Source organism: Leishmania mexicana, chromosome 27 (genome assembly GCF_000234665.1).
Source record: "Leishmania mexicana MHOM/GT/2001/U1103 complete genome, chromosome 27".
NCBI lineage: Eukaryota > Euglenozoa > Kinetoplastea > Trypanosomatida > Trypanosomatidae > Leishmania > Leishmania mexicana.
In genome coordinates this window covers 567,013-578,773 of record NC_018331.1, presented here as the reverse complement: position 1 = coordinate 578,773, position 11,761 = coordinate 567,013, and the positions used below count along the sequence as shown (strand labels likewise).

Genomic DNA, 11,761 nt, shown 5'->3' with positions numbered 1-11,761 from the left:
CGCGCACGGCGGTGCCCACCCTCCTCCCCATGCCCCTCCTTCATTCGGGGCGAGCTTTTACCAGTGGGATGGAAGGAGCTGCAGCGACAACAACCGCTGCAAGAGCAAACTCGAATAAAAAACATACGAAACGAAAAGGGAGCAGACAACGCAACAGCGGTCTTGAGGGGTGTGTGGTGGTGGTGGGGGGGGAGAGGGGATGGCGAGGAGAACGGGAAGAAAGCCGACACCGAACAATGGGCGAACGAAGAAGGACAGGAAAAGGACGCACACAAGAAACGCTCAGCGGCCTCACTCTCCTCCCTTCCCCACCAAAAACACCGACACCAACACACCCACACCCACACATACTGAGAGAGACATGGACTCAGAGACAGGTGATCATCACCTGAGAAGGAAAGGAGGTGGTGAAGAGGGAGAGACGGCGGGGGACGGAGATGCTCGCACGGCCATAGACGCAGTGCGGCATCCCTTGCTCTCTTGCTTGTCTCGCTTCTGTGCCCTCTGTCTCTCATAACCGTTGATCCAGCCTCTTTGCGTCACTTCTGGGAGGTCAGCGCGCCTTTTCGCTCGCAGTGATGTCTTTTCCTCGCGCTGCTCGAGTTGCACAGCCACACGCAAATACGGAGTTCGTGTAGGCAAGAGGATGAGGAGAGGGAAGGAAAGCATGAAGGAGTCCAAATCATGTCATGCACACAGGTGTGCACGCGCAGCGGCAGCAGAAGCACAGAGACGCACCACCAAGCACCCAAAACGAAACGTGTGTCCAAGTAGCCATGGTGAGGGGCGCTATCATTGGGCGCACAAGCAACGCAGAGACAGACAGGGAGGGAGAGGTGGCAAGCAGAAAGCATGAGGTGGTTGCCCACGTGTGCTTACCGCGGAGATGCAACTGCCTAAACAGAAAGAGTGTAAGATGGGCAAGCGTTCGGAGTGAGACACGTCTGAGACGGATCGGCAAGGCCCTGCACACACACGCACGCACGCCGTTACCAGCACATCTTTATGACATGGGCGACGCGTGTGCGCATGGGCATGCATGCCTGGAGCGGTGCTTGACAACGGACTTGTTCCTCTTCGCCCAGACCTTCTCTCATTTCCCAGGCGTGTTGCTGCTTTACTTCATGGATGCCTTCAGTGCGGCCAGCCGGGCATCCAGCTCCTCATCCGTCTCCCCTTGAGTCTCGCTATTCTTCTGCGGCAGCGCGGTGTCGGTGACGCCGACCTTCGTGCGGAACTCGAGCCCCGCCTCGTCCATTACCTTCTGAATCTCCTGCTCCGTCTCCTCCTCCTCCATGCCGTCGTCATCCATGACTTCGTCAACGGCGTCGTTCATCATATCTTCCTTCATGCCCATCATCTCATTCTGCTTCTCGAACTCACGCATAATCTTCTGAACCTCGGGAATGTTCATCTTCTTGTTCATGGAGCGCATCGCCTTGGTCACGCCCTTCATGGCGTCCGCCATCTGCGCCGAGGACTGCATTGTCTGCATGCGCAGTGACACACCCTGGATCTGGGTGCGCATGCGATACATCTTTTGGTTGTACTTGCGCGTGCGAACAAGGTCCCGGGCCATGATGCGCACCGCGTCCACCTGGTCCTGCTTCGCCATCTTTTTCATCTCCATCATAATCTTGCGCTCCTGCGTGCTCAGTTTGTTGCGCTCACGGTCGAGGTCGCGGCACGTGCGGTCTAGCTGACGTTTGTACATGCGAATCCTCTCCTGCGGCGTCTCACGGCGGAACATGTCTGTTAAGCCCATTTTCGCTGGCTTGTCTCTCTTCTATGTCTCAACAGCCGTGCAGAGAAGGACGATGATAACCACCGAGAAAGGTGCCGGGTTTCCGGGATCGCGCGCGCGAGCTGAACCTTCGCGGAGAGGGACACCGAGCAAGAGCGGGGTGGCGGATGACGGACGTACAAGCGCAGTGCAGACAGATGGGAATGGAGGCGCAAGATGCCAACAGAGACGAAGAAGGCCGTCGAGCCCAGCAAAAGTAAGGAACGCGCGGAGTCGAAGAGAGAGCAAGCGGGCCAAAAAGCAAAAGAAGAAGGATGGGTGTGTAGCAGAGGTGGCAGTCCTAATCGTCGTGCACCGATGTGGAGGGAGCAGGGGGAGGGGGAGGGATGCATGCGCGTATGTAGACGTGTACACATGCACGTGTGCGTATGGTTTGGCAACGGCGTGCCGCAGCAGCACAAGAGGGCCCCAATCACCACGCACACGCACACCAAAAGAGCCGAAATGTGTAGGCATACCGTGCACGAGCAATGGAGAGACGGAGTAGGCGGAGCCGCGGAGGGAGGCACAAACGTGGAGGACGGATGCAAGCCGGTAGAGGAGGGGGAGCATCAAGACATACACACGCGCATACGTAAGGGAAAGGCGCGAAGAGACCTGGGAGGAGGGGCATTGGGTGGCGTCAGAGGCACAGAGCACACGTTGGGACACTCCTGGGCCATACAGACACGCTTACGCGCAATGGTGCACACACACACGCGAGGCAAGTCTGACGCAGTGCGCGCTCACCTCAGAGAAGCAGACGGTACTTCTTCTGCAGAGTGCGGGGATGTGTAGCACTGTAAAGGTGTATGTTTGAGTGCGTGACTCCTTAACCGGGACCTCGACGGCACCGTGGGCAGGCGCATAAATTAGGCGAGTCGGCCGAACCACAAAAAAAAGCAAAAGAAGGTCTTGTAGGCGCAGGCGTCAGCGCAGGTGTGCGTGCCAGTGGCAGGGCAACCTCAGAGAAGGCAGAGAAAGACGAGCGACACGAATCGGGTTCCATACCGCCCAGGAGCGGTATTGGTACTGCTGCTTCCACACCGGGTCCGGTACAATGCGCTTCTCTCGCACAGCCTGCCCATGGTTCTCCTCCTCATCCTCTTGTCGCCTCTGCGACGGTCAATGCAATGAGCCCCCCCTCCCCCGACCGCATCATTCCTTCGTTTAGGCGAGCTCCTTCATGATGCGGCGTGCCACCACCGTGGCTGGCATCATTGTTGTGCTCGCACATCCACGCTGATACGGAGGCGCGTTTTTAGACGTTGCGTAGAACGGCGCCTGGCCCTTCTGGATGCTGACGACGGTGATCACTTGATCACCGGCTGAGGCTCCTGCCTTCGCCGTCGCTGAGGTCTTCGGCAAGCCTGGAGCGGGCGGCGTGGCACCACTCTTCCACCAGTTCTCGGGCATGGCACGCTTCACTAGGGCCGATGCTCCATTGTCACTGCTCTCGCCAGAAACGGCCTTACTGGGGTTGGCAATACCTCCGCTCGCACTCAGCAAGCGCAGCTCCTTCACCTGCACCGTGTCCTTTACCATTGCCGGGCAGAATCCCGACGTGCGCAACTGACGCGCAACATCCAGCTGCTTTGCATGACCGAGAACGCGACCGTCGTCCGTGACGCCGAGAAGTATGACCCCACCACGACATGCTGCCATGGCGGCCATTGTGTTGCGAAGTCGCTCCGCATCCATCACCACGGGATGGCGCTGCGGGTGCGAGTCTGCACCGGTGGAGGAGCCGTTCGTCACACGCCCTACCCTCGCCTTGAACTCGACGTTATGGGACTCCTCCAGCTGAGCCACGTCGGCAGCGGTGCGTACGGTGGGAACGGGTACACGCGCAGCGCCACGCAGCTTTCCAAAGTGCACAGAGACCGAGTCTGACAACGCGCCGTACACCGCTTCTGCCTGGCGCAGTAAGCGTAGGTTCTGTGAGGCGACAGTGGGCGAGAGCGACTCCTTGGTGACTGCTTCCTCGGGTACCGGCACAGCCGCTGTCGCAGGCACCTGCGGCGCTGTCATTGAAGAAGCTCCGTCCGTTAGGACGTCCACCGCTTTTGCTGTGGCGCTGGCGGCTGTGGAGGTCTTCGGGTCGCACGCCTGGACGCACCGAGAGTACAAAGCGCGAAACCGCTCGTGCGTTCGCCGAAACCGATGGCAGCTCTCTCGTACCACGCTTACCACGTCGGGGAAGGTGTGCGGTGCGCGTGCAATGGTGGCGTTGACACTTTTCTGAGCGGCGCTGTGCCCCGCTTCGCCGTCGTCCTCTGGACTCTGCTGAGGGTCGTACCCACACAGCAAAGAGGTGGCCCAGTGAGTGGTGGTGGACGCAGACGAGGTTGGAGCAGCACCACTGTCGCTGAGAGCTGACCGAGCCTGCATCGCGTAGGCATCCTCCAACACCAACGACAGTGTATATGGTGATGCAGCCGGCTGGGGTTTGGTCGAGAAGTGGTCCGAAGACGGCGTTGTGGGGTGCGTGCGCGGCTGCCTAGCGTAGTCAGCCCGCGCGCAGTAGACACGGTGGGCCCGAACTGTCACCACCCACGGAGCATCCGCAAGGCGAAATACAGCCTCTGCGTTGGTGTCGTGACGCATCGCCTCCTCCACATTCAAGCAGTGGGCCAGCACGCTGCGTGCCGCGGCAGCGCCGGAGCTCTCCTCCTCCGATGCCACGCTATTCGGGTGATGAGACGCAGAGGTACGCGGCCGCTTGCAAGGCACACGGGCCTTCTCACCACGAGAGCCCACCACATCTCTGACGGCTGATTTGCGAAGGATTGCAGGTATTGGGATACGGCTAATGAAGCTCCACACGCACGATGGCGAAGACGCCCCTGCTGCTGCAGCCTCGCCCGGGGGCGTGAAGTAGGGCACCGCAATGTAGGCGTACCGAGAGGTGTACCCGAGCAACAAGCCGTCGCACTCCACGCCACGCACATCTGCGTGGAGGAGGCGACGTGGCACGGCGGATCCGGGCGCAATGCTTTGTGTGCTTGTATGAGGTGCAGAGAGAGCTGCGTCCACGACGTGCGCAAACGATGGCCGCAAAGGACTCTGAAAGAGACGCCGCGTCGCTGCGTTAGCGTGGCTTTTCTGAGCAGACCGAGGGGCACCCGTCGATGACGACGCTGGCACCCGAGCCCAGCTGCCCTCGTTCATGAAGAGTTCTGTCAGCCACCGAGCAAGCTCCCACTGCAGCTGAGTGTGTTTTCTCTCACATGCTTGCTGCTGGGACGGAAGCGCTACCGCCGGGTCTATCGATGTCGTCTCCGAGGCCGACATGCCGCCGGAGCGCTGCTGGACACCATCGAGAGCGATGGTGGCGTCGTAGAGCTGATGCGCCGCTCGAGCTCGGTTCCACAAGTCCATGTCCGATAGCGTATCGCGCATCACCTGCAGAGCCGCCGCGGCTCCGGCCTCTGAATCGCCAAGCTGCACACCTGCCATAACCTCTCCCTCCACCGCATGTTGTCTGAGCACCAGGGAGGGCCACAGGGCGGCAGATGGCTGAACCGAAAAAGTCACGCACAGATGTGACGCCGCCCTCTCGCCGCTGGCACTGGTATCTGAGGCGAGGAAGACAGGGGAGTCGGCACCGATGTACTGCAAAACGTCCAGCGGGGGAAAGATGCGCGTCACGGCGCGATCGACGCAGCGCAACACCACGTCCTTCGCCTGCTGTGTCCACGACGGCAGCGGTGAGTTGATGCGCAGCTGCACTGCAACCGACACGCGCGAGCGCTGCGGCTGCTGTTGGTTCCACGAGTGCTGAGGCTGGTGCGCCTCATGGCACGCGTTGGCTGCACTTGCAAAGGCACGACTGATGGCAAGCTCAGCGCCGTTCGAGTCGACCAGTGTGCACAGCACACCTGCGAAGAACGGGCTGAGGTCCACCTCCATTGATGTTTGCGTTACGGAGTGCTGTGGCGGGTTCCATGTGAATGCGTGTGTCCCAAGAGGAGTTCAAACTTGCCTAAAACAACGACAGTGCGCACAGACACACACATGCATGCATGCGTATGTGTCTGTGTGTTTTGACGGGCACCGGCGAGCAGGAAACGCTCGTGATGCACCGGCTGTAGTGCACTTTTCTCTGACGCAAGCACGCAGACACCGTCGGGGTGAAGAAGCAAAGGTGGAAAGAGAGAGTTACCTGAAAACGTTGAGGCAAGCTGCGACCACAGGTCTACATGCGCAGGCGAGGGAGAAGCAGCAGAGCGGGACGAGAAGCTTCTCACCGACGCCTATCACGGAGCCTCATGCCACGATGAGCCGCCCCATTACAAACGACTTCTTGACACACCGATCCACCCTGCGCACATGTGTTCCTGCGGCGCCCAGTCCCGCCTCCTTCCCTCCACACACATCCTTCTCGTACAACTAGACCCGCAAGGCACGCAAGGAGAACGCGCGAGAGACGGCACAGAGAGTATACGATGTGGACAGATAAGGAGCACTACGCAGCGGAAGAAATCAATGCCCAAGCTTGTCTGGTGTCTTGAACATTTAAAAAAAAACGATGTTCTCGTCGTATCAACTTAAGTCCGCTCTCTGCCTATATGGCATGAGCTAAGCCGCACTCGGCCCCCCCGGCACGCCCACAGGCCCCCATATCCACGTGGTGCGGAGCAGACGTGGACACGCGCATGGCAGCAGTGCACCCGACTCAGCCATCCGAGCACGGCCTCTGCCCCAAACCTCTACCCCCAGCCCATGCTTCGCAGGCAGCCGCACAGCCGCTCCCCCACCATGCCGGCCGCCACCCCTGGCCCATCCGCCTCGGGACAGCACGCAGGCTCCCCACCACCACCAGTAGGCAGTGAGGGGGGGCCGGAGGGGATGCGTTCGAGTCACCATGACGCTCTGCACATCACATAGGTGGGCACAAGCGTGTTCGCTGCTGCCGGTCGCTCCGGTGCAACGCCATCCAGGGCCTGGCCGCCGACATCAGCAGCGATACATTGCTCTCACCTCCCTGCGTCGCGGGTGCCTGACCCCGTCATCACCAGAAGAGGTTCGGCAGTTGACAGGGGCGGGGGATGGGGATGGGGTGCTGCCTGGCTTCCTCACGTCAAGGGGGAGGGGCGTACTGGGCACTCGATACCGCGCACGGCGGTGCCCACCCTCCTCCCCATGCCCCTCCTTCATTCGGGGCGATGGAGTCGAAGGCACACGCAAAGCCAAGGCTTTTTCATGCTGTTTTCGCTCGGTGCAGGTTCCAAGAGGCGTCCTTCGTCTCGCCCTCTCTCCCGCCTTTGCCGCCGCCATACAAAACGACGGTGACAGAGACTCGCAGAGAGAGAGAAACAGGTAGCGAAAGCACGAGGAAGGGGGAGGGGCTGGTAGTACACAGGGAGGGAGGACGGGCAAACACGCACGTCTTACGAGGATCCATTCTCCCATGACGCATAACGACCAGTGCCATCACCGAGAGAACGAGAGAGAAGGAAGGGGACGGGAGAGGGGCGGTGCGCTGAGGCGCCGACTGACACGCGTCCGTGTACCAGCCCACACGCATCAGAGAGCGCAAAGTGCCAGCACGGTGCCTGAACCCTGGATGCGTGTCAGGGATGGAAAGGAGAAAGCGGGCACACCCAAACATGCGCCTATGACATACGCACGGAAAAAATGTCATGGCGAAAAACCACAACCGACAACAAACGACGAGCAACGCAAGCCCACGACGAGGCCGAACAGGAAGAACGTGACGGCCACACGTACCAACCTCTGTCGTGGTCAGCACCCTGGCCCTGAGCATGAGCCAGATCACTGAAGAAAAGAAACGGCGGCACGGGTTATGTGGTGAGCAGGCAGTTATCTTCGGTTTTCCTTTTGTCTGTTTCGAATTAGTTGCGATGTCGGATTGGTGACGTACATCGACGCTAAATTCGTATTGCGTCGCGGCATCGCTGTGCTCTGGACGGCTGCGCATCCACACGAAAGGCACAGGGGAGGGGGGAGGTGAGGAGGAGGAGCATCAGGATGCACGAGAAGAATGCGCGCAGCGGGACGCAGCGGCCGCTTCTCTTTCCTCTTGATCCATGGCGCATGCCGCTCCTCCTCTCATCATCGCTATACATCACAGGTTCTCCGAGCACTCGGCCCGCACGGCAAGGTAGCGGTTGTAGCGAGCTTGGGCGTAGTTCAGAAAGTCGACATCCAGGGCAGACAGAGCCTCCTGCAGAAGTGACCACACACTCCACGACACGTGCGAAGCCAAGGTGAGCAGCTTCGCAAGTCGAGTCCAGTGCGCCACGACCTGCGCCTCGGCTTCCTCGTTGTCGCTCCAGAACAGCTCCCGCGCATTGGAGAAGATCTCGTGCTCACGCGAAGCACCATCGTTGGAGGTGGTGGGGCTGAGGTTCTCTGCCCAAGCCGCCTCGAGTGCATCCCGCATACCGCGGCGGTACTCGGCAATGAAGGCGGACATATGCGCATCCGACGGAAAGTACGTGTCGTAGTCGCAGTCGAGCCCAGGGTACTCGTTAAAGTGGTTGGCAACGTCGTAGAGCAGGAAGCTGCGCTTTGTGTAGTCAAAGTCAATCACCCGCACATCCTTTCGCACCTTGTGGATCATCACATTGGCGCTCAGCAGATCGTTGTGGCAGACACCCTCCGGCAAGTAAGCCTTCTGGCGCTCCAGCATCGACAGCATCCACGCACAGGCCGACTGCAGGCTGCGCCCCGTCATGAGAAAGCTCTCGCGCTTGTCCTCGTGCACCCTGTCGGCGATCTCTTGCGACAACACGAGGTCCACCCACTTCGTCAGTGAGTCGATCAAGTAGTTCGACTCGCGGTCAAATCGGGACTCGTCCTTGTAGGTGTCGTAGCTACTCGTCGTGCTCCCCTCTGCTGCGAGCATTTGGTCGTCTACAATCTTCCAGTATTCCCTGTTTTGCGAGTCGCGCAGCAGCGGATGGCCGTGATCGCACAGGGCAGCGCGCGTGGCCCGAACCTGGAATGCTGCGATGGCGCGCGCGATCGGCATCGCCTCCGCCGCCATGTCCTGGTACAGAAGCGTGTAGTAGCCGTCCAAGTAATCGTACACAAGGAAGTTGCTTCCATGGACGTAGGTGGGGATGAAGAGAGACTGGTAGAAGAGCTCGCTTTCTCGCGAGATGACGCGGTCCGTCTCCTTGCCAAAGACGCGCACCACCACCGACGCCGATGGGTCGTCTTCGTCGTAGACATGGAAGAGCTCATTAGTGATGCCGCCCGACAAGCGCTTCATTTGCAGGGGCACGGAAGGGAGCTCTGGCGTGTTGCTGCGCTCAATCGGCAATGGGCTGCTCTCCCTTACGGCAGCCACCTCACTGCGCCGCGTCGTCTCGGCTGTCGGTGGCACGCCGAGCTCCTCTACGTGTTCGTCCGTGTTGCGACAAGACGAGAACAATACGCTAGGCGTGACGGGCGGCGAAGGCCCGGTGCGGGACTCGCGCACTCGGTTGTTGCCTGCACCGACCTCGGGATAGTGCGGTCGGTTCGCGCTGCTGCATGTGCAGCTCTCGCTAAATGTTTTTACATTTGTATGCGCCACGTCAATGATGGCGCTGCCGCCCTGTCTTGTCGGGATCGCGTCGGGGAGGGTCGCACCGGTAGTGGCGTGCTTGTGCGAAAGGGGGACTTGAAAGCTCTGCTGCGACGACGGTAGCTGCGGAGTGGGCGTGCTCGGTGGCGGCTGGTCTTCCTCTGAGTTCTTTGTGTCTACAATCGAATCCGCCGAGGCAGTGACGAGTTCATTGTGCTTCTTCTGCGGCGTCATCGGCGGTTGGCTTGCGCACGACGCCGGTGACCGGTAGCTGCTGTCGCCGTCGAGCTCCTTCGCCTTGGTCTTGAGCGAAGCACGAAGTTTTACCGCCCACTCCGGTGCACTCTTCAGCTTCTCCTTGTTGTGCTTCCATAGCACCGAGGCGCAGTGAGTGAGGACCACCTCTACAATCTGGATCTGCCGCAGCAGTGGATCGTCCGTGATCCACGCATCGGTAAATTGCACCATGGACTCGAGGGGTGCCGGCAGGGGCAAGCGCTGATAAAATAGGCGAATAGAGCTAATAAGGAAAGGAGAAGGCGGCTCGGCACACGGCGCCAAAGAAAAAGAGCGGGTGCAACGGCAGAGGCACGAGACGACGTTTCTCGCCAGCCGTCGCAAAGGAATAGTGCGCTTTTTTTTTCTTTCGCAGCAACTAAACAAGAAAAACAGAGGAGCCGGGCGTGTGCGTGTGCGTGTGCGTGTGCGTGTGCGTGTGCGTGTGCGTGTGTGCCTAACAGCACGTCTATTGCGGCGGTGCTGGAAAGTGATGGTGATTCAATTTGCTCTGTTGCTGGCCACTGTGCCGCTCTCTCTGTCTCTCTCGCTTTCTCTTTCTGACCGGCTGCTGGGCGTAGGTTACACAGGGGGCACACGCACCCGTCAGCAAGGGTGCGCTGAAACTGTTTTATCTGCCAGCACCCGCCAACGGTGGGTCGACGTGTATGTTACGGAGCGAGTGCGCATGAAAGAGTGAGTCCCGTTGCCGTTGAAGGGGCAGTAATGCACAAGGCAAGCGTCGCCAAATACGAAGACGCACGCACGCACGCATGCGAGAGAGACACACCCAGAGAGAGAAGGGAGGGAGGGAGGGAGGTGAGGTGGAGAGGTCAACTGTGAACAGACGAGGAGAGGCATCCGAATGAGACGGAGGGAGAGGGGGTGGGCGCAGCATGTCGTGTGGCCTTCTGTGTTTACGTCGACGCATCACCCCCCCCTCTCCCCCTCCTCCATACCACTGCTGTCACATCGCTGATGCCAAAAAGGCATCAGACGGGAATGGCACCATGTACCTCTCTCCCACTCCTGCAAGGCCCCCACCGCTTTGTGTTGGGCGCAGTTAGCGCATACGCGCCTCTTCGTTTCGTCTGTGTGCGTGCATGTATGTGGAGGGGCGAAGTGGCAAAGATCATCTTGAAAGCCGGCCGCACCTGAACATCTCATGGTCGCTTCTCCGCCAGCCTCGCTGGAGGCCGGTCAGCATCTACGATGCCGGCTAACTGCACCTCGGCGATGCCTGGCACGCTCTGCATGATGTGCTCAACGAGCCCAGTGCCTCATTCCGCTATCGCCGCCTCCATCCCCATAACAGGGAATGCCAAGCAACATGCGCCTCACCACCCGGCCCACTGTTTTGGCGTCCGCGTCGGCAACATACCGCACAGCATGCCCCTCCTCCTGCCTGTGCGCGACCAGCAGCTGCTCGACCATCAGGTACCCAATACACAGCTTTTTGGCACCGCTGTCAGACGCCGAGAAGGTGGACTGCTTGCACAGCAGCGATGCACGTCAGAGAAGCCGACTCGTGACATCCCAGCCGCTAGGTCTCGCTCTTCAGCTGGCGTGCCATCCGCACCCTGTCGCCTGCCAGCAGCTGCCACTTTTCCCTGCTGAAAGGCATCTGGCAATGCGGTTCCCCTCACACGGCCCGCAGCATGCAAAACCAGCGCACAACGTCCACAGTAGCATTCGGTGCACCGCTGCAAAGGCCAACTTTCTCGCCAGCGAAGGAGACCGCGGTGATAAGACGATGTTTCTGCTCCACATCAAACTTGTGCGAAGCTGCGCCGAGAAGCTCCTAAGCGATGCCCTCGCACGCGGCATCTCGCACCCCTCTTTCTGCTCTCCATCCTCGAGCCCTCTGCCATCAGGTGAGCCGCCTCTTGCAAGCGTCACCGCGATCGGTGGCAATGAGACAGGACTGAGCGCCCGCGCGGCAACCACCTCGGAAACTCGGCGGCGGCTGCATGCGGCATAACATTGTTGGGCAAGGCAGCACCTCCTGCATGAGGTAGTGCGTGTCTGGCAAGATGCGCCCCCCCATCGCACTCGGCAACGGTGACGATGTCCCCGCGGCAGCCGAGTCGCCAGCCGAGGAGCCCGAGAGGCAGAGGGAGACCATCGCTCCCACGGTGGCGCCCACGTAAGCGTTCGTTAGC

At 60.2% G+C, this 11,761-nt stretch overlaps 3 protein-coding genes across 3 annotated transcripts; all 3 read right to left on the bottom strand.

Annotated features, from left to right (window-relative positions):
* Window positions 1-1,117: 1,117 nt before the first annotated feature.
* LMXM_27_1440 (conserved hypothetical protein) lies at window positions 1,118-1,765 on the bottom strand (the record flags this gene model as incomplete). Its single annotated transcript, XM_003876672.1, has 1 exon — window positions 1,118-1,765. The coding sequence occupies one exon, from the start codon at window positions 1,763-1,765 to the stop codon at window positions 1,118-1,120; it is 648 nt and encodes a 215-aa protein (XP_003876721.1).
* Window positions 1,766-2,953: 1,188 nt separating this feature from the next.
* On the bottom strand, window positions 2,954-5,695 carry LMXM_27_1430 (conserved hypothetical protein; the record flags this gene model as incomplete). The annotated part of the gene is made up of 1 exon (XM_003876671.1): window positions 2,954-5,695. The coding sequence occupies one exon, from the start codon at window positions 5,693-5,695 to the stop codon at window positions 2,954-2,956; it is 2,742 nt and encodes a 913-aa protein (XP_003876720.1).
* Window positions 5,696-7,874: 2,179 nt separating this feature from the next.
* LMXM_27_1420 (putative choline/ethanolamine kinase) lies at window positions 7,875-9,791 on the bottom strand (the record flags this gene model as incomplete). Its single annotated transcript, XM_003876670.1, has 1 exon — window positions 7,875-9,791. The coding sequence occupies one exon, from the start codon at window positions 9,789-9,791 to the stop codon at window positions 7,875-7,877; it is 1,917 nt and encodes a 638-aa protein (XP_003876719.1).
* Between the last annotated feature and the right edge of the window lie 1,970 nt (window positions 9,792-11,761).